The 18,947-nt window shown below is 60.2% G+C and overlaps 2 protein-coding genes across 6 annotated transcripts; one reads left to right on the forward strand and one right to left on the reverse strand.

Annotated features, from left to right (window-relative positions):
• The first annotated feature begins 7,470 nt into the window (after positions 1–7,470).
• On the forward strand, positions 7,471–9,453 carry LOC115939160 (heat shock transcription factor, X-linked member 3-like). The gene is made up of 2 exons (XM_031023396.2): positions 7,471–8,338; positions 8,761–9,453. Exons 1-2 carry the CDS (start codon positions 7,850–7,852, stop codon positions 9,349–9,351), a joined length of 1,080 nt encoding a protein of 359 aa, XP_030879256.1. The 5' UTR covers positions 7,471–7,849; the 3' UTR covers positions 9,352–9,453.
• A 920-nt stretch (positions 9,454–10,373) lies between these two features.
• LOC102729426 (protein EOLA1) lies at positions 10,374–17,206 on the reverse strand. 5 transcript variants are annotated; one of them, XM_081808141.1, is made up of 5 exons: positions 17,017–17,206; positions 15,784–15,847; positions 12,362–12,508; positions 11,962–12,244; positions 10,374–11,087 (listed from the first exon to the last, which is right to left on the reverse strand). In XM_081808141.1, the coding sequence occupies exons 4-5, from the start codon at positions 12,212–12,214 to the stop codon at positions 10,864–10,866; spliced, it is 477 nt and encodes a 158-aa protein (XP_081664267.1). In that variant the 5' UTR covers positions 12,215–12,244; positions 12,362–12,508; positions 15,784–15,847; positions 17,017–17,206; the 3' UTR covers positions 10,374–10,863. The 5 variants fall into 5 exon arrangements, with proteins under 5 accessions (XP_081664267.1, XP_081664268.1, XP_081664269.1 ...); XM_081808142.1 differs by having other exon boundaries at positions 16,956–17,109; XM_081808143.1 differs by lacking the exon at positions 17,017–17,206 and adding an exon at positions 16,815–16,911.
• Between the last annotated feature and the right edge of the window lie 1,741 nt (positions 17,207–18,947).

Here is an 18,947-nt window from a genome sequence, read left to right on the forward strand (position 1 = left end):
CAGCACAGAGGGAGCCCTGCTCACTGGCTCCTTGATTCCCAGACATGGGCTGAGCTCTGCTCTCTGGAAGGCCCTGTGGGTGAGCAGTGAGGACACTAGGAGAAGCAGGACACGTCCCAGCCATAGGGGACCGTGTCTAGCAGCCGCAGTCCTGGCAGGAAGGTGGGGAGGGGTGCCCTGAGACCCGCAGAAGAAGCGGAGGCAGGGTGAGGGGGGTGCGGCTCCCGGGGCGAGCGCTGCAGTGGAAATGCCCTGAGTCCTGGCGGCTGGGCGTGTCTGGTCCCTGTGATTGCTTCTGTGTGGCTGGTCACCGGGAAGCTGGGGTATGACAGCGGTCCTACTTGGAGAAGGGGTGCCTCGGGTGTCGGAGCATAGTCTGAAATGGATAATTGCTCTGAGAATAGCCATTGGATCCTGGAGAAGACAGAGCACTCTCTTGTGACAGGAAGGAAGGGTGTTTGCTACCTTTCAACTGCATCAGAAAAGTTTGAGCAGAAGAAAGTTTTGTTGCCTTTCCAATGTAGGGTCTGTGCAGAAATCGGAATCCTTGTACACTTTTGTGGGAATGTAACCCGATAACAGCTGCTGTGGAAAAGAGTGTGACGGGGCCTCAAAAAATTAGAAATGGAAATGACTGTATGAGCCAGCAATCCCAATTCTGAGCGTACAGTTAAGGACTTGAAAGCTGGGTCTCAAAACTGCTTTGTGTACCCATGTTCACGGCAACAGGATTCCTAATAGGTGAAATGTAGGTATGTTCATGTGATTCATAATGAAGATATATGGTTGGTCATTCAATGAGCAAAATGCATTTCTCATATATATTTGGTCTTGGTCCAGAGTCCTGACTCTGAGCTCCCCAAACCCTCTTGTAATTCCAAAGCCTGGAGAGCGATGAAGGTGTCTTTTGTTATGTCCATGAGGTGACTTTGAGAAGCACCTAGGGAGGGGGCCTGATTGCTAAGTGCACCAGCCAGGGGGTTAGCGGGTGGGACCTTTCAGTTCCCCCACCCCCTGACCATGGGGGAGGGCAGAGGGGCTGGCGATTGAGTGGGGGAGCCTCCATAAAACCCCAAAGGGACAGGCTCAGAGAGCTTTCAGGTGGGTGACATGGAGGTGTGGGCGGAGGGGCGCACTCAGAGGGCATGCAAGCTTCTCCGCACCCCTGCCCACATCCCGTGGCCCACGCAGCTCTTGCGTCTGGCTGTTCCCGAGCTACATCCGTTTGCAAGCAGCCGGGGGTCTTAGTAAGTGAGTTGCGTACCTGTCTGTGAGCTGCTCCAGCCCGTTCAGGGCACCAGCGGACGGGGTCCTGGGAACCTCTGCTTTCGGGCCTTTTGGTCACAAGCACCCAGAACAGCCCAGGGCTTGGGACGGGCAGGAGTGGGGTGGGCCTCCTGGTAGGACTGGGCCCTTACCCTGTGGAACGTGCTGCTGTCTCCGGGTGGGGAATGGCAGAAGGGAGGTGACTGGTGCCCGCGCCGCTGGAGCCACCCCAGCTGTGTCACACTGCTGTCCGGCTGCTCGCAGGCTCGGCCGTCGGCTGTCCTTTCCGATTGCCCGCCTTGTGGCAGCTCCAGGGGCAGCACAGGAGCGTTCCTCAGGAGGGGGCAATCTTCTAGGCGCGCTTCTGAAACACCAGGATCACAGAGCCCTCCCCCTGCCCCGCACGTCCCGGGTGTAGGGCTTGTCTTTCCTCCATGGTTCCAAAATGAGTGTGTCTGTTCAGGAATCAAACTGCATTGTTTCGTCCCCCCCGCCTTCTCCCCCAGACCCTCTTGTCTGGAGGGCTCCTATGCAAGAGGGTCTAAAGCATTTTCACAGACCAGCGTTGCCATAGAAGGGAACCAAAAAGACTCATCAGGGTCAAGAGGTGGTCAGGATGACGACATCCTGAATTTCTGGCAGTTTTTGAAACGGGTGTCCATAACCCTTTTCATACCGATCGCTTATCACGTGAGGGGGAGAGAAAAGAGCAAGGCCTTCCCGGGAAGGCTGAGTGAATACCCTCACCACCTGGTGGGTGCGGCAGGAGCAGGCCGAGGGGCCCAGGCAAGCAGTCCTTGTTGCAGACTACAACTAGCCAGGCTAGGCCTGCACGATGAGTCCAAGGCACAGGGGCCTGCGTTGGATCTGTGCAGAGCGCATGGAGGCCTCCCGGTCCTGGTGATGGGCCCTCCAGGGACGTGCGGCTCCCGTGGGCATCCCGAGTCAGGAGCGCACTCACTGGTCTGTGTCGGAAATGCCACGCCCCTGGGCAGCTCTGTCTCCCTTGGTCGCAGGAGAGAACAGGCCCTCTATCGTGCACATCTGCAAGGGACCGCGACGGTCCAGGACGGCCCCCAAGATATGCGGACAGATTTGGACCCCTCCCCTCCCAGAGGGAGGGTCCCAAACCTGCAAGGATCCCAGAGCTCCAGATCTGTTCGTGGAGCTTTGCCTGATTTCCTTTCAGCACAGCTGGTGCTGAGGCTGAACAGGCCCACCCACAGTGCACGCTTGCAGGTTTGGGCTCAGCGTTCAAGGCAGCCAACTAGGCTTTGTGAGTTCGGGGTCTAACAAAGTCAGTGGCTTTCCTGCAGAAAGTCGAGACACTGCCAGGCCAGACAGCGGCTGCCCAAGTCCCCGTGACGAGCAGATGCTTTCCCAAGCCTTTTTGGCCTTGCCATCGTTCGCGTCCCCCCGAGCTGGGCTAAAAACCCTGCACCTCGCCTTGGATCAACATCAGCCTCTAAGGGTCAGACCTGTGATTTCCCAAGAGCTCGTGAGCAAACTGCAGGGGGCTCCAGGGATTGGGGGCTGATCCAGGAAGAGGACAAGACCAGGACAGGCAGCAACACACAAGCGGCTCTCCTGGGTGGCGCCTGAACAGAGTCCCATTACAGGGGAGCCCCCTCACAGCATGAGACTGCCCAGGGGCTTATGGTCAGGGGGGCTCGATGCAGGATGGGAGTGCTACGGTCTCAGTGAGTTCCGCCCCCCTCCCCCAGATACATCTGTTGAAATCCTAAGCACCAAACATGATGGCCTTTGGAGGTGGGGCCTTTGGGAGGTGTTTAGGTCAAGAAGGTGGAAGCCTCGTGGATGGGAGTAGCGCCTTGTAAAAGCGGCTCCAGAGAGTTCCCCAGCCCCTTCCGCCAGGAGAGGACACAGCGAGAAGGGGGCAGCTGTGAACCAGGAGGGGGGCTCTCACTCCACCTTGCTGGCACCCTGCTGGCACCTTGCACCCCCAGCACCAGGGGAGAGAGCAGCAATGTCCCGTATTCCTAAGCCGCTCAGGCTGTGGCGTTTTGCTACAGCGGCCCCGTGGGCTAACGGACAAAGGCCAGGGAAGGACCTGCTCGGGGCGGGGGCTCAGCTCAGCAGCTCGGGGGACTGGCTTGGGGTCTGAGAACCACAAAGCTCTCTCTTCTGTATTCTTAGCAGACGTGGGGTGAGGCCTGGTGGGGTATGGCAAGCAGGCAGCCTCCAAACGGCCCCGAGTCTGCCGCTTTGAGCTACGTTTGAAGCAATCGTCAACATGAAAGAAAATTTGAGCCGGGTGCTGGGGCCGCTGGAGCCCACGGGAGGCAGTCTGCTGTGATGAAATCCACCACCTAGGGGCCCGCGCACACAGGACCCGTTTGGCTCATTTGGGGAACACGGCCTGAACCCTACTTTTCCAGTCTCTCAAAGTCTCTGTCTCTCGGCAGGCTGCCTCTCCCTCCCACGTGGTCCTCCTTTTCCAGGGGCTCCAGTAGGCAGAAAGCACCAGGAGACGGGTTCTGTTTCCAAGCTTCAGAGTTCACAGCAGAGAGAGACAGTGGTGGAGTGAGTGTAACGCCCGGGCTCCCGGGGGGAGAAGGTCCCTGAAGGAGACGTGTCTGAGAGACTGCCGAAAGGCAAGCCGCTGGGAACCGGGAGAATCCGGCCCCCCCCCCCGCCCCCGCCGCGTACAGCCAGGGAGGGAGGCTGGCTGGGAAGCAAGCTTGCACGTGGCTCCTTTAGAAAGGCACGGTTTACTCGACGGCCCCGGGCCATGTTTAGCCTCTAAGGACATGCTTCCCATTGTCCCCTGAGCCTCGGACGCTACAGAAATGTGACACCAACCAGACCAGGAAGCCTCCTTTGCTGCTTGTCCCCCCAGCGTACAGGGGTGGGGGGGCTTCACGGCTTCAGGGCAGACCGAAGGGCCTGGCTCCACTTGCTCAGGTGGGACCTGGGCCCCTGACTCCACCTGCCACGGCCTCGGCTGGGCCTTTCCTGATACCTGCCCGAGGGACCGTGGTCCCGAGTGAATGGCCCAGACCCCAGGGAGTGCTCAGCACGGCCACGGTGAGGCAGGTGTCCTCGCTGACGGCTCCTCCTGCCCCGTTACAACACAGAGCTGTTTTCCAGGACACGAAAGGCCGCCCAGCTGCTGCTGGGGGGCACAGAACTTTCGGGGACCAGGTTCCCATGGTGGTCTCTGCTGCCCTCAAGGACTGCCTTCCTAGTCTGGAGGGGGGAGACAGGAGCATCTCGACTGGGATTGCACGTGGGAGCTGGGCTGGACATGGGTGCCCCAGGAGGGGAGCCCTGAGGGGGCCCGGGCCCCAGAGGGGGGCCTCAGGGAGGCAGCACCACAGGAGGGGGCAGCTTGGGGTCCGCCCCTGACGGGAGCTCCAGGTGTATAAGAGAACAGTGCTGGCCGGCACCGCGGCGGCGGCGGCTGGTGCCCCACACACCATGAGTGAAAGGCGCCGGAGGGCTTCCGGGCTGGCGGGCGCGGGCCCTGGGAAGGTGAGAGCAGGGGCCAGGGGGGCGGGAGAAGGCAGGCCCAGGATGTATGTCTCAGGGCTTGCGTCTAGCCACAGATGCGTTCCTTCTGAGCGGTGGCTGAGAAAGTCCCGTCAGCTGGGACCTGAGCCAACTGCAGAGGAAGGGCGGTGCCTGCGGGGCATGGAGACCAGGAAGGGGGCAGCTCCCGGGACCCAGGGAGCAACGGATGGCTTGAAGGACGGGGGCCCGAAGGCAGGGGCGGCAGGCAAGGCCACAGAGCCAGGCTCGCTTGGCGGAGGCTCCGGGCCTTGGGCCCCACAGCCCCGCGCTCGGCCCCTTTCTCGATGGCCACAGGGCTGCGCAGAAGCTGTGGCGAGTCCCTTCGGGGTGGCTGTCCTCGCAGCCCCCTCAGCTGTGCTCTGCCGAGTCGCCTGACCGGGGCTTTGGCCCCGTGTAAGGCGGCCACCCGTCCCGGTCATCTCTGGGGCCTTTGGAGCACCGAAGAGCAGTCATTTCTCTCCAAGGGTCTTGAGCATGGAAGCTGTCTAAGAAAGACTGTCTTGAGTGGCAGCCACAGGTCCTAGGGTTGAAATGCTGGGATTGAGAAGGGGCTTAGCTGAGGGAGGCTGAAATTTCCATCATGCCCTTCAACTACACTGAAGACGGCACTGTGGATATTTCCTCTTCAGGGGACAAGATGAGCCTGCTGTCCTAGATGCTGAGCCCCAGCGGGAGATTTGGCGACCTGAGACCAAGAACGTTAGGCAACGGTCCTGCACCAGACTCAGCAGCAGCACCATGGGAACCTGGTCCCCGAAAGTTCTGTGCCCCCCAGCAGCAGCTGGGCGGCCTTTCGTGTCCTGGAAAACAGCTCTGTGTTGTAACGGGGCAGGAGGAGCCGTCAGCGACCTGAGAGTGCCTAAGTCAAGTCAAATCACATCACTGCCTGATCTCTGTGGAGCGCCAGACCGTGGGTTCCCGACTGGTCATCTCTCCCATTTCCCCCCCACCACACGGTCCAGTCCCTCTAAGTAAACAGCAGAGCTCAGGGGCTCGCAAAGGCCACAGCAAAATATCATTTTCATTCTTTAAAGAGCTCACTGAGGAGAAAATTCTTAGGTATGCAACTGAAGGAAGCTGGGCTGTTTAACCAGAGACTCTAGGAGCCCCCTTCTGAGAAGCCACCAATGGCTTTTAAATGGTGGCCCTTTTTTTAAGCTCCCGTGTAAATCCTTAGCCTCTCGAGGCGGGCCCCCACAGCACACACTGACTTCTGGAATGAACACTTGGTAAACTGTCAAGAAGCACAAAGACCACGAAGCCAGCCCGATTCTAGACCTGGGGGCTCCATCGAGGGTCCCAGCCCTTGGATGGAAAGTCCCCTCGGGAGACCCTCTCTCGAACCCTCTTGGTGCTCCCTGTTTAGACACAAAGGATTGAGCCTCAGAGAGGGCGAATGACCCTCCTCGGTGGCAGAGCTGGCTCAAGGAGCTAGGATCCTCGCAGGCGGGGCCTTTCCACGGCACCAGAGTGAAGATTAAGAACAAAGCTGTCCAGGTGGCTAGGGAACATGTATCCCTCCAACCACCGTCCCATCCTCTCATCTATGGTGAAGATGACTTTCGTTTAGGTTTTTGTCCCATCCCACGCCCAGACTCTCTCCTCTATTTTCAGATACTGCATATTGGCTTCCTCTGGTCACGTCTAGCTAAGCAAGTAGGAGTTTTCCTGGGGAGTGAGACTGTATAAAACAGGCCCTTTGAAAAGTAACCCCAGAGCAAATGACATTACTCAAGGTATCTACCATCAAGGTCATGGCAGGAGAGGGACACAGGAGTCAGGGGTGGGGGTGGGCTCGGGGCAAGGGGAGCAGGGCTGGCATGGGAGTGGGTCCGTGAAATGCTTTGTTTCAACAGAACAGAATACGTGCTGAACCCCAAAATCAAGTAATTAAAAGGGGAAGTGCCAAGGGAGATCCAATTTGGAAGCGGGTGGCCAGAAATCTGGGAGAGCTGAAGCCAAACCACTCTACTGAAGAAAGGAGAGAGGGCTTTCGAGGCAGCCTCAGGGGAGGCTGAATCCACCTGTCCGCGGGAGGAGATTTGCAAAGGGCGAGCACAAGTGTCCCCAAAGTGAGCACATCTTGGGCAACGAGGAGAGTTTCTATAGGGAACAAATGGAAACTAAAGACAATCCCACTGTGATCTGGTGAGGGATGAGATCTGGGGACAAGCAGAGCTCAACAGGAGACCCTCGAGCTCGGCAGAGGAGGCGGCCATTCACTGACAGTGCTGGCGCTCTGGGTTAGCAGTGTGTCTGAGGTGCTGTGGGTAACACTGAGGTTGAGGAACGAGAGGAACGCTCTCACCGTGCTCTAGCACAGCCCTACTCTGGGGACAACTTGACCCAGGGGCAAGAAAACAGGGCTCTTGGTTCAGGCCCATCTGAGCAGGACCAACTAACCAGCAGGAGCAGGTGAAAGAGACCAAAGCAGGAAGTGCGGGGGGCGGGGGCAGGAAGAAGAGGGGGGCTACCAACTGAGACTAGGCCAACCAGATCGCTAGGGACTGCCATCTTCTGAGAGATACAGTCTCCCAAGGGCCCATCTGACCCGGGCAGACTCGGTGGTAGCCAAGCCAGGGCTAACCAGGGCCTGGCCCTTGAGCTAATCAGAGAGGCCAACAACAGGTACCCCCCCGCCCCCACGTCCTCAGGGAGTGGGAGTGGACCTAGGGCTGTGGTTTCTCTACCCATCCAGGGCCTGGCCCCGGGAAACAATGTGCCTGGTTGTAGACAGGAGCCCTCCTGGGGAACTCAAACCATACTTTTGTATACTTGTAGAAAAGAGAGAAGCTGGGGGCCTATACCCCTCCCCTCCCCCACACTTGGCCAGGGCTCCCTCTCCAGACCAGCTCAGAGTCACCTTTGTGACATCACATGACAAATAAAGAGGGCGATGACTCAGGCACCCGGTTGCCCCACTACAAGACTCCAGAATTCTGTGAACAGGATATATTGGGCATCCCTGTACTGGCCGAAGGCATTTCTGACTCGAGAGTCTAGTGAGGTGGTCTCGGGGTGAAAATGCTCCCGATCTAGACTTAGCTCCATGGCTGGTCAGAGTACCGACAAGATAGACCAAGTCAAGCTGCCTCCCCCTGGTGATGGGGAGGCAGCAACAGAGGTCCCATCTAATTCCTCCCTGGAACCAAATTTGGATTCCAGGGAGGTTTTAGAGAAGCATGAGGACCCAGCTGGGAGCCGAGATCCAGATCCCCAAGACAACCCACAGCCACAGGCCCCAAACCTGGGTGCCGCCAATGTGGGACAAAACATTTTCGGGCTCTCCTTCCCGAGGAAGCTCTGGAGCGTCGTGGAGGACACCACCTTCACGTCCGTGCGCTGGAATGACGACGGCGACACCGTGATCATCGATGAAGACCTTTTCCAGAGGGAGATTCTTCACCGGAGGGGCCCAGAGAGAATCTTTGAAACTGACAGCTTGAAGGGGTTCATCCGCCTAATGAACCTGTACGGGTTCAGCAAAATACGCCCAGACGACCCTTCGGTTCACGCCCCGGGGAACAAGAGGATGATGGTAACGTAGAAAGTCCTTGCGTCTCCCCTGTTTTCTGCCCTTCCAACAGCTTCCCAGTAGGCCCAGACGGAGGATCTCCCGAAAGGGTTTAATTGCTTATTAATATTTTATTAACATATTTCTCTGTGCCTAAACAGAAGCCAGGGAACGTCAGATAGGTGTGTGAACACCTTAACCTATGCATGCTGTGTCGTTGGTGAGCTCAGGCTCTAGGGCGTGAGGAGCCTCGCAGGCAGCCTCAGAGGACCTGTCCTCCACGGTAGAACTAGACCCTTATCTAGGCCATTATGACTGCCTGGGGGGGAGGGGCAGGGAGTAGTGGTGGCGCCAGTGGTGGCCGCGGTGGCCGTGGCATCGGCGGCAGCAGCCGGGAACGCGATTCTTTCCTTCCACAATGACTAAAAGGATGAATCTCGTTTCAGATGTACCGCAACTCCAACTTCCGGCGAGACAGGCCCGTGCTGCTCGAGAATATTCGGGGAAAAGGTAACCTGAGAACTGGCACCGGGTGGCTAGGAAGCAGTGCAACACCTCTAAAGAGGAAGAAGCAGGTAGCAGCGACGAGACGTTCCCCACGAACCCATCACAACGAATCCACCAAAGAGGACCAGGCGGACCCCAAAGAAGCCCCAAGTGTTCAGGGACCCAGTGGCACCCGGGCCTTTTCCTTCTCTGGGATCTGGGCCCTGAGCAGCGTAGCCAGATACGCCATGGCAAGTCGGGGCCCAAGCGAGCAGGGGGGCCCAAGTGGGGAGGGCACCTCCAGGAATGTGATGTTTGCGCCCCCGGCTACTGCCGGAAGGGACGGCGTGGGGGAGCTGCCCACTGGCCCCCCGGCCTACCCAGATTATGAGTCAGTGATGTCGCTGTACAACACCTGTTACTCCATCCTGCTGGCTGCCCTTTTGTTCATGTCCCCAAACGAGGCCCCCAGTGAGAACGAGGAGCAGGAGCGTTCCTCAGATTACAAGTGTGCACTCTGTGAACACTTCAAGGACAACCCGGGTCCCTAAGCTCACAGGCCACTGGTGACAGATAAAAATCACGATTGTGTAGCCCTGACTCTATTTTTGGCTTCAATAAAGAAAAGCAAAACTCCGCAGGAGTAAATAAACAATGACAACGGCGAGTCTGTGTTCTTTCTAACTTGCGATACTACACACACCTCACTGGATAAACCCGAGGAGGCTGCGCATCCTTGGCCCAGGACCGGTTTTGGCCCCCGTGGGCCCTCTTTTCTTTGAAGCGGCAGCATTTTCACCCACTCGGCCAAGGAGCTGGCTAGGGAGTGTTGAGGCAGGCCCAGGAAGATCTGGTCGCCTGAGCCTTGCCTGCCGGCCAGGAGACACAACAGCCTCACTCCTGACCTTGGCGCTGTCCCCCTTTCCAGCATTCACGAAGCTTGAGACAGGAGGGGCTTTCCTCGTGGGTCCCCTTGTGATGCCAGCAAGTTTCTGATCAGCAGCTGAGTGCTTCTAGTGCGGGGGCCAGGGGCCTTCCAAAGAGGCCCACCGAAAAGCAGGGACGTAGGACCCCTTCAGTCGAGCTCAGAAGACACAGGCCATTCCAGTCAATGGCGGGGTGGGGGTGGGGGGTGCGGGCGGGGGGTGGCCCACCATCCTCATAGGTAACAGCCACTAGAACCTTGGCTAAGGAACACACAAAAACCAACAACAAAAGATTTCCCACAAAATAAACAACACAACTTACCACTTTTCCATCAGTGCTGTATTTAGGATCCTCTCCTTGCACACGAAGCAGCCGTGCCACGTGTGGAACACGCACACTTCATGGGCCAAGGGACGCTTTTACAACAGAGCAAGAGTCATCTGCGAGGACGGACGGGTGCTCTGTTTCTCAGGCTGATGTCCCCGTCACCGTGAACGGGGCCGTCCGTGGCTGGCCACTCCCTCCCGAGCCTTCCTTCAGCACCGGCTCCCAGCCTTCCCACAACATCCCCTGGACGCTGTTCACTCTCCGACTTTTGACCAGCACGAAGACGGGGGGATACACTAACCGGTTCTCTTAAAATGTATTTCTTTTTTTAAAGATTTTATTTATGTCACAGAGAGAGACACAGAGGGAACACAAGCAGGGGCAGAGGGAGAAGCAGGCTCCCCGTGGAGCCGGGAGCCGGACGTGGGGCTCGATCCCAGGACCCCGGGATCATGACCCGACCCAAGGGCAGACACGTAACGACTGAGCCACCCAGGCGCCCCGAAACGTATTTCTTGGTGCAATCCAAATTAGTCGCGGTGCAGAGGCCTTTACGGCCGCTTTCCCTTTCTCCGGAAGCTCAGGGTCCTCGAGCCTGTCGAGGAGCCCAGACGGGCAGCTCACAAGGAAAGTCCCGCCGGCCCGTCCCCCGCGCGGGAGCGGAGAAATCTGTGTCCACGAACAGCACGCAGCGGCAGCGCTCTCCGCGGCAGGGCCCAGCCAGACCAGAGCTGCGGTCCCCGCCTGCGGCACGACGGTCAGCTCACGGGTCGTGACTTAGCTGGCTTCTCCGTAACCCTGCACGCTCCTCAGGCCTCCTGCCCCGAGGGGAGCAGGTGCTCTGGGATGTCTACCTGGAAGATATCCTTTCCGCCTTTCCTGGGGATGGGCTCCAGCAACCACCTGGGGTTCGAAAGCGCCGTGAGGTACTTCTGCTTCAGGCTGGTCAGCACAGCTCGGTTTTCCAGTTCCACGACCTCATCGGGAGCTAAGTCTTCTGGGCACGGCAACGTTTCCCCAACGTCAACAAGCCCTGTGCACAAAGAGAAGCACGCACTGGTTTTTCCTTCCAGAAACCGAGGCCCGCCTGTTGCAGAACACGGTTATCGAAAGCTACACCCACCAGAGACCACGAGGGTCTCACCAAGGGGCCACGGAGTACACTGGGCCCCTCTGGCCGAGCATTTGCGACGTGCCAAACTCTGTTCAGGGAATTCTGGGTGGGGCCGAGGGACGGAGAGAAAGAAGCGGAGGGCCTTGTCCTCAACGACCACACCCAAACAATGGGCTGGTCCCAGCCAGACTGCTCAGGGCAGCAGGCGGAGATCAGAAGGGCTCCAGACGCCAGGCGGAACAGGCCATCAGGTCCCCGAGTACTTCGGCAGGTGGCAGGTGCGGCGGGGGGACCTGACCCACCGAAGGCGCAGGGAACTTACCCGGGATGCGGGGACGGTGGGGGTGGGGCATCGCCCACGAAGCCAGGCAACAGCCTGAATCTGGAGGTTACCCCAACCCACCCCGGGTCCTGCGGTCTCCGCCTCCCATGGTCTCTGCCGCGTGTACGCGCACGCACACACAGACGCACACACACTCGTGCGCAAACACACGGGTGTACACATACACACCCACAGGCAAATGCCACGTGGAGACTCGGAAGCGGTCCCTGCCTCTCAGATCAAAAACGGGAACTGAGGCCCAGAGCGGACGCAGGGTTCCCCTGAGGTCGTGGGACCTCGGCAACCCCCCCCACCCCCAGCGCACGGCCCCTTGCTGCCCCTCTGAACGGTGTGTTGCTCGGCTCACACACCAAGCAGTTCAAAAGAAAACAAGCCACAAAACTCCCGAGCTAGGTCCTGCCGCGTAGCCCCTGGAGGTGTCTGAGCAGCATGTGGCCTGTCATCACTTGCCAGCTATCACGCCACGGCCGTACTTTTCCCCTTCCCGAAGCAAGGCCTGAATCTGAGCGGGGCCCATCCCCAGCCTCTCCGCCAGCAGCGTCCTCCACGCGGCGTCTTCCCAGTCCCTGTGGGCGATGTGGACGGCGATGGTACAGTTCCGGTGGCTGCTCAGCAGAGGACGCCAACGCGTCTCCACGGTCTTGACCCCATTTAAGACGAAACCCGCGTAAGGCTGCCGGAAGGAGAGGCAGCCGAACTTCATCTCCCTACAGCTCCTGGGGCCTCCCCTGGCCTGCGGGAACACGGAACCACGAATGTCAATGAGCATCACGCCCAGCGCTCCAAGCTCGTGACCCGCGGGCAAGGCCTCTCCCCAGTGTCCCCCGGGTTGCCCTGAGACCCCACTGACCTGGACGGTGGGGCAGCCGAGAGCCCTGGCTCCTTCCTTCTATCACTACACAGTCAACCGACAGGCCCAAAGGAAGGGGCCGGTGATCAGGCCTCCTTGTCCATCAGATGGAGTCTTGGGCGAGCTCACGGACGACGGTGGAGACAGCTAGAGAAAGGCATGGCCAGGACAGCACGTGGTCAGTGCTACGACGGAGGCCACGGAGCCCCAGGAGAGCACAGAGGGGGACGGGCCCCTGGGTTTAACGACTCAGCGAGCTGGCTCTAGCCCTCTCCCAGCACAGACAGGGCCAGTCCTGGGCTTCGCTTCTTCTCCTGCCAAGCCACTCGGGTCCCTGGCCCTGCCACCGCTGACACACTGCACATCCCCGGGCTCCTGTCCTGGGGCGGCGGAGCACAAATCCTTGGTATCTAACCTCAGCTCGGCGCTGGGGGCGCCCCGTGATCTCAGATGGCCCCGGCCCCTTTGGGTGCCACCCTCCTCTGACCCCTTCCTGCCCCACTGCTCTCCACTATCAACAGACACCCCCAACCCCGACCTGAGCCTAGAGAAAGGAAATACAAGAGCAGGACCAACTGGTCCCGGGGCGCACGCACTGTCTCTACGCCAAGCACAGGGGAGGGGCACGAACCACACACCGTGGGACTCAATCCTCAAATCACCCGGTACAGTGGCGCTCCCATCACCCCTCTCTGCATCTGAGAAGGAGGTGCCGAGGAAGAGACAGATGGCCCATGACTGCAAGGGGATCTGAGTGCATGTACCCCCCGCCCTTGCACCTGGACGGGGCGGGGGGGGCGGGTCCCCCCTCCTCACGGGAGGACAGAGCTGTGCAGTGGGAAGAGCAGGGCCCCGGGCCTGAACCTCAGCTGGGTCCCGGTACCTCACAGAGCCTCAGTCTCCAGCGTGGCTGTGAGGGTCGGGGACAAGGTGCCAAGGGCACCCAGCCCAGTACATGGCACCTAACAGGACAGTTACAAACAGTGTCTCCCATCATCATCATCATCATCATCATCATCATCGGGCCTGGGGCTCTACACTGAGCCCATGAGTACCACCTACTCCGGCTCATCTCTGCTCCCAGTTCCTCAAGTACATAAACCTGGCCTCAATGACATTCTCTTGTTTAAGGAAACACATCCACTCTCAAAGACAAGGCCCCGTGATCACAAAAGCTGCCTCACGTTCACCCCCTTCCCAATCCACCGTCCTGCCCGTCGCCACGTCCAGACCCGCTGCCTTCCGTCTGTCTCTCCGGCCGAGCTGCCCTCAGCTGTGCTCTGGGGTCTAGCACTCTGGCTCACTCCGGGGCCTGGCTCGGTCATGCTCCTGCTCAGGCAGCCTCCCTCCCGTCCCCCGTGAGTAGGTGGTCCCGTCTGCAGAGAGCCACACCCGTGTCTCCCTCACCGCAGGGACAAAGACTCCCCCCCCCCGCCCCGGGGCCCACACAGGCCTCCAACTCCTGCGGCGGCCTTCTCCAAACCTGTGCATAGCAGAGGTCCCCCCAGAACAGCCGTCTACACTCGCAGCCTCTACTTCCTCGCCATGCACCGCACCCCACCTTCCACGAACACACCCTTGACCCGCCTGTCTCGTCCTCATCTCTAACTCGTGGCCGGACAGCCCGGACGCGGTCGACCACCTCTCGTTCCCTTCTTCTCAGGCTTGCACATCGCACGCTCGCCCGCTCTGCCCCCGTTCACACAGGCCATGCCCGCTTCGTCTCAACCCTCCACAGCCAGCAGCCCCAGGTCCCCAACCACCGCCACCCCAAATCCGCTTCCGTTCCACCTCGGCAAGTGGTTTCACCACCAATCTGTTGTTCCAGTCCCCCTGACCTAGCAGCCGCTGCGCTCCCTTTCCTGCACCCGGCACTCACATCACGTGGGCGCCGGTCCCCAAACCCACTCAGAGCCTGACCCATCTCCATCGTCTGCACGGCCACAATCCCAGCCTCAGTCTCCCAAGGTCCCGCTGCCCTCTCGAGCAGTCTCCCGATCACCCTCTGCCTCGCCGCTGGAGCGCAGCACTCCCGGCGGGTCCGCACCGAGGACAGAGTGGTTCTGGTACAGGAGTGATCCATCGTGTCACTCCCCTGCCAAAACCTTCTAGGGGCCTCCTGTCCCGTCCAGGACAGATCCACACTTCTCGCCAGGGCCTAAAGGCCCCACGTGATCTGCCCCCCAACCCCCCACCCCGCTGTCTGCTCCCTTCACCCCTCTACTCAGCACCCTGCAGCCACAAAGGCCTTCCTTCCATCCCCGGAACAGTCCAAGTTCATCCCTCCCTCAGGGCTTTCATAGGTTGTTAACGGGTTGCATTATGTCCCCACCAAATTCGTGTGTTGGAAGTCTCAATCCCCAGCACCTCAGAACATGACCTTATACATAAAGGAAAGGTCTCTACAGACCTTTTGAGTTCAAATGAGCTCAGCTGGGCAGACCCTCACCCAGTATGACTGGTGTTCATATGAAAGGGTGAAGTTTAGAGACAGGCATGTGAAGACACAGGCAGAGATCTACAAGCTATGGGATGCCAAAGATGGCCAGGAAACCACCAGAAGGTGGGGGGCGGGGAGGGACGGAACACCTTCTCTCCCAGCTCTCAGAAGAGGCAAATTCAGCCGAGGCCTTGAGCTCGGACTTCCAGCCCCCAGAAACGGGAGACAATGCATTCCTGTTGCTGAAGCCACCCAGTCTGTGGTAGTCTGATACAACCACCCTGGCAAGCTAATTCAGGGGTAGGTGTAAGCTCTGTCCTGGACATCTCCACAGGGTGCACAATGATTTCTCCATCAAGGGCACATCCAGCACATTCCTTCATGTCTGTACATCTTCACCTATCATCTTTTTCACTGCCTGCGTGGCATCCCGTGGTTGGCTGTCCCACCATTTGCTGACTAGTCCCTTACTGACGGAGACGCACAGACTGCTTTGCACTTTCTGCCACTACAGAGGACATCACCACAGACGCCCGTTGGCAGAGGACATGTTTAGTAGGCGGCTAGGGTCACGGCATGCACATCTGACATGCTGATACAGGCCAGCAGACCGCCTTCCACAAAGGCTCCCCTGTGTATGCTCCAGCAACCACGGGCAAGGGGTCCACTTCCTCACTCCATTGTCGGCCCTGAGCATCGTTACTCTGCTTAAGCTTTGCCAACCCGATGGGTGACAAAGGGTCGCCCTGTTCACTGGGTCCGGATTATTCACGAGGGAGGCTGGATATCCCCCTGTGGCCTGGCCCTTTCTCTTTCTTCTACGACGGTATATAACTGGACTGCAGGTTTGCCTCATTCAGTTTCTTGGCCAACCTTTTTCTCATCAGGGCCACAAAGACACAAGGAGAACTGAACTGTGTGGGCGGAACCCCTAGAGGGATGGAACTGTAAAGCTGCCCTCCTGTCTCGCCATGCAGAGTACCTGCTTTGTGGTCTGACGAGGAAACGCTATTCCACTTGTCTGGCCTTCTTCACCTGCACAAGGACTGGAGTGGGGAGGGGGGGGAGAAGAAAAAGTCATTAGGTACAAGAGGACAATGCTGGCTAATGTGCCAGAACAGGTTTTCTACTCAGCAGGGATGGGGGACCACTGGGAGTCAGGCGGGCCCATTGGATGGGAAACACCTCACTCAAGGTTTGGTTCTGCTAATCACATGATGCCCTAGCCAGCAGCTGAGAAAATTCTCATGTAAGGGATCCTGTTCTCACAGCCTAGCAGACCCCTTATCCAACAGGAGAAAGATGACACCACTCCCTCACATTGTCACAGGGGGAGGATTTGGGGGCCCTACGATCCCGTTCCCCTCAATAAAATCCTGAGTAGGCCCCACTGGGAGGAGTGCCACGGGTAACCAGGGGAACACCGCACAGCCTGGGACCTCAGGTAGGTCACAGCCTGGTGGCCAAGGGGAGGCGGGGAGGGACGCAGTGAGGGAGGACTGGTGCTCGTGGACCAGCATGCTCCTGTTTCTATGTGCACAGGTCCATTGCCTGTACATGCACTTAGAAGGATGGCGGGCGTGTGACTGTGGCTGGAGGAGGGGATAGGGAAGGGTGGCCTGGGCAGCTCTGCGCGTGCTTCCAGACCCCCCCTCCCCCCCCCGCCCGCAAAGGCCCGGAAAACCCCAGCACAGAGGTACCAGCCCGCGGAGGGCCCAGCAGGCCTCAGCAGCAGGGGCTTCCTGGCTCCCTTTGTGGCGGGCGGGTCTCCCGGCACCGAGTCGCGGGCGCCCCTGGCTGACCCGGATGCGGCCACCAGGCGGGACCGTCCGCTTCCGCGTGACCCGGCGAGGCCGCCAGCGCCTGGACGACCGCCTCCCACGCCCAGGCCAGGAGACGACGCGGGCCGCGGAGAGCGGACAGAGCGCTCGGCCCGCGTCGTGGCTCTCCCGCCATCGCCGCGGCCCAGCACCGGGGACCGCACACAGGTGACAGGCGTCGGCGGTCCCTCACCTGACAGGCTCGCACAGACGCCGGCGCCCCTCCCTTGCGGGGCGTACGCCCGCTCGAACCCACGTAACGCACACGGAGGTACGGAACACGCCCGTTCGCAAGCACGTAGGCACGCAGCCAAGCAGTTACGTACACACGCACCTACGTACACACGCACATAGGCTCGGAAGCCCCGGCCGCTAGGAGACGTGTGTGGACTCACCCGGCCCCGACTCGCGGGGGAGGATCCCGCTGGACCGGGAGGTAGACGCCGGCGGCTCGAGCGGAACCGGAAGTTAGGAAAAAAAATGGGGTGGGGGAGAAGGGGCGGGGCGAGGCGAGCTGGGGGGGGGCTGTTCCGTGGGCGGGGCTACGGGAGGCGGGGCAGGGGGAGGAGTATGTGGGGGTCGACCTGTGGGAACGAGCTGGGGGACGAGCTGTGAGGCAGGGCTGGGGGAGTAGCTGGGGCGCACCTGCAAGAGGAGTGAGCGCGGCGAGTGAGAAAGAGTTGGGTACGAGCTCGGGCAATGAGAGGGAAGGAGCAGGGAAGGAGCAGGACAGAGCTGGGGGGAATGTTGCGGAGAAGGAGCTGTGCGAAGAGCAGGGTGCGCCTGAGGAGGTGTAGCCGGGGGGATCTGAGCGCTGGGGTAACGGAGCTTGGGGCGGAGCCACAGGAGAAGCTGGGGGACCACTGGGGATGAGGACCTGGGGAGTAGCAGGGCGGAGCTGAGAGGAGGAGCTGGGCGGGGTGGCGCTGAGGAAGTTGGGAAGGCAGTGCTGGGGAGGAGCGGGATTAAGTTGGGGAGGTGGAGATGGACGTGGAGCCTTGGGAAGAGCTGGGAGATCACTGCAGAGGAGGACCTGGGCAGTTGTAGGGCAGGGTGGGGGACTCTGGAAAGGCGAAACTGGCGGAGGAGTAGGGCGTGGCTGCTGGAAACGTAGGAGGAGAGCTGGGGTTGAGCGGGTTGGAGCTGGGAAGGGGCAGGGAGGGACTGGCGGAAAGGTTGGCGAAGTAGCTGCCAACGGGGTGTGGGGCTGGGGGAAAGCTGGGAGGAGGAGCTGTGGCGATGCCAAGCGGGCTTGGGCAGAGCAGAGCGATGTCGGGGAAAGCTGTTAGCAGAAGCTGGGGACGAGCGGGGCAGGGCTGGTGGGTAGCTGCGAGGAGCAGGATGGGGCTGGGGAGGGGTAGGGCAAGTTGGGGGAAAAGCTGGGAGGAGGAGCTGGGGCAGGGCTAGGGCGGAGCATGGCGGGCCTGGGGATGCTGACAGGAGGTGCTGTGGAGGAGCGGGGCGAGCTGGAGGAAAGCCTGGGGTAGGAGCCAGGGCGGGCTAGGGAGGAGCTGGGTGGGACTGGTGGTATAGCTGGGAGGAGGAGCTGCAGGGCAGCGGGGCGCGGTTGGGGAGTGGCAGGGTGGGACCCGTAAGATAGCAGGGAGGCGGAGCCGGGGAGGAGCAGGGCGGGACTGTCGGGTGGTTGGGAGGAGGAACTGGACGGGACGGGGCGGGGCGGAAGGGAGGGTGGGCCGGGCGGAGGAGCTGCGTCGGGGCCGGGCGGAGCCCGGCGGAGCCGGCGGGAGAGTCGGACCTTGGGAGAGCCGGGCCCTGGGAACAGCGCGGGGCCTGGGCAAGGGCGGCTCAGTGGCCGAGGCCAGGCAGTTCCCTTCTGCCTCCCGTGACATAGGCGTCCGGTCGGCGCCGCACCGGTAGGCAACAAAGTGGCAGCCCTAGCGTCCTCAGCGACCTCAGGTGACCCTCAGAATGGACCCCGGAGAGCACGGAGGCGGGGAGAGGGCGGGACCTGTAGGTTGAGTCGTGCACCTGGGCGCTGAAGGCCGGGCGGGCTCTCCTTCCAAGCCACCCTGGGACGGCCAGCGGGGGTCCTGAGGGACGGTCTTTATATGAACCTTTTTTGCAGGTGAGAAGAGAAATTCCTCTTCTGTTTCCTGCTGCCCGTCAGACCTGACCTGAGCCAGACAAAGCCAGCTTCCCTGTCAGAGCTGTTTCCTGTCCTCTGCCTCTCAGTCAGGGGCTCAACACACTCAGTGTCGCCGTGCTTTGCTCCTGGGGTCCCCTTACCCTCACCCTCCTTCCGCATTTGCTTGGTGACCAAGTCCTGTGTCCCTGCCTCCCACATGCCTGATCAGAATAAATTCTC

This window comes from Leptonychotes weddellii, chromosome X, assembly GCF_054177405.1.
Source record: "Leptonychotes weddellii isolate Sample4059 chromosome X, ASM5417740v2, whole genome shotgun sequence".
Lineage (NCBI taxonomy): Eukaryota > Metazoa > Chordata > Mammalia > Carnivora > Phocidae > Leptonychotes > Leptonychotes weddellii.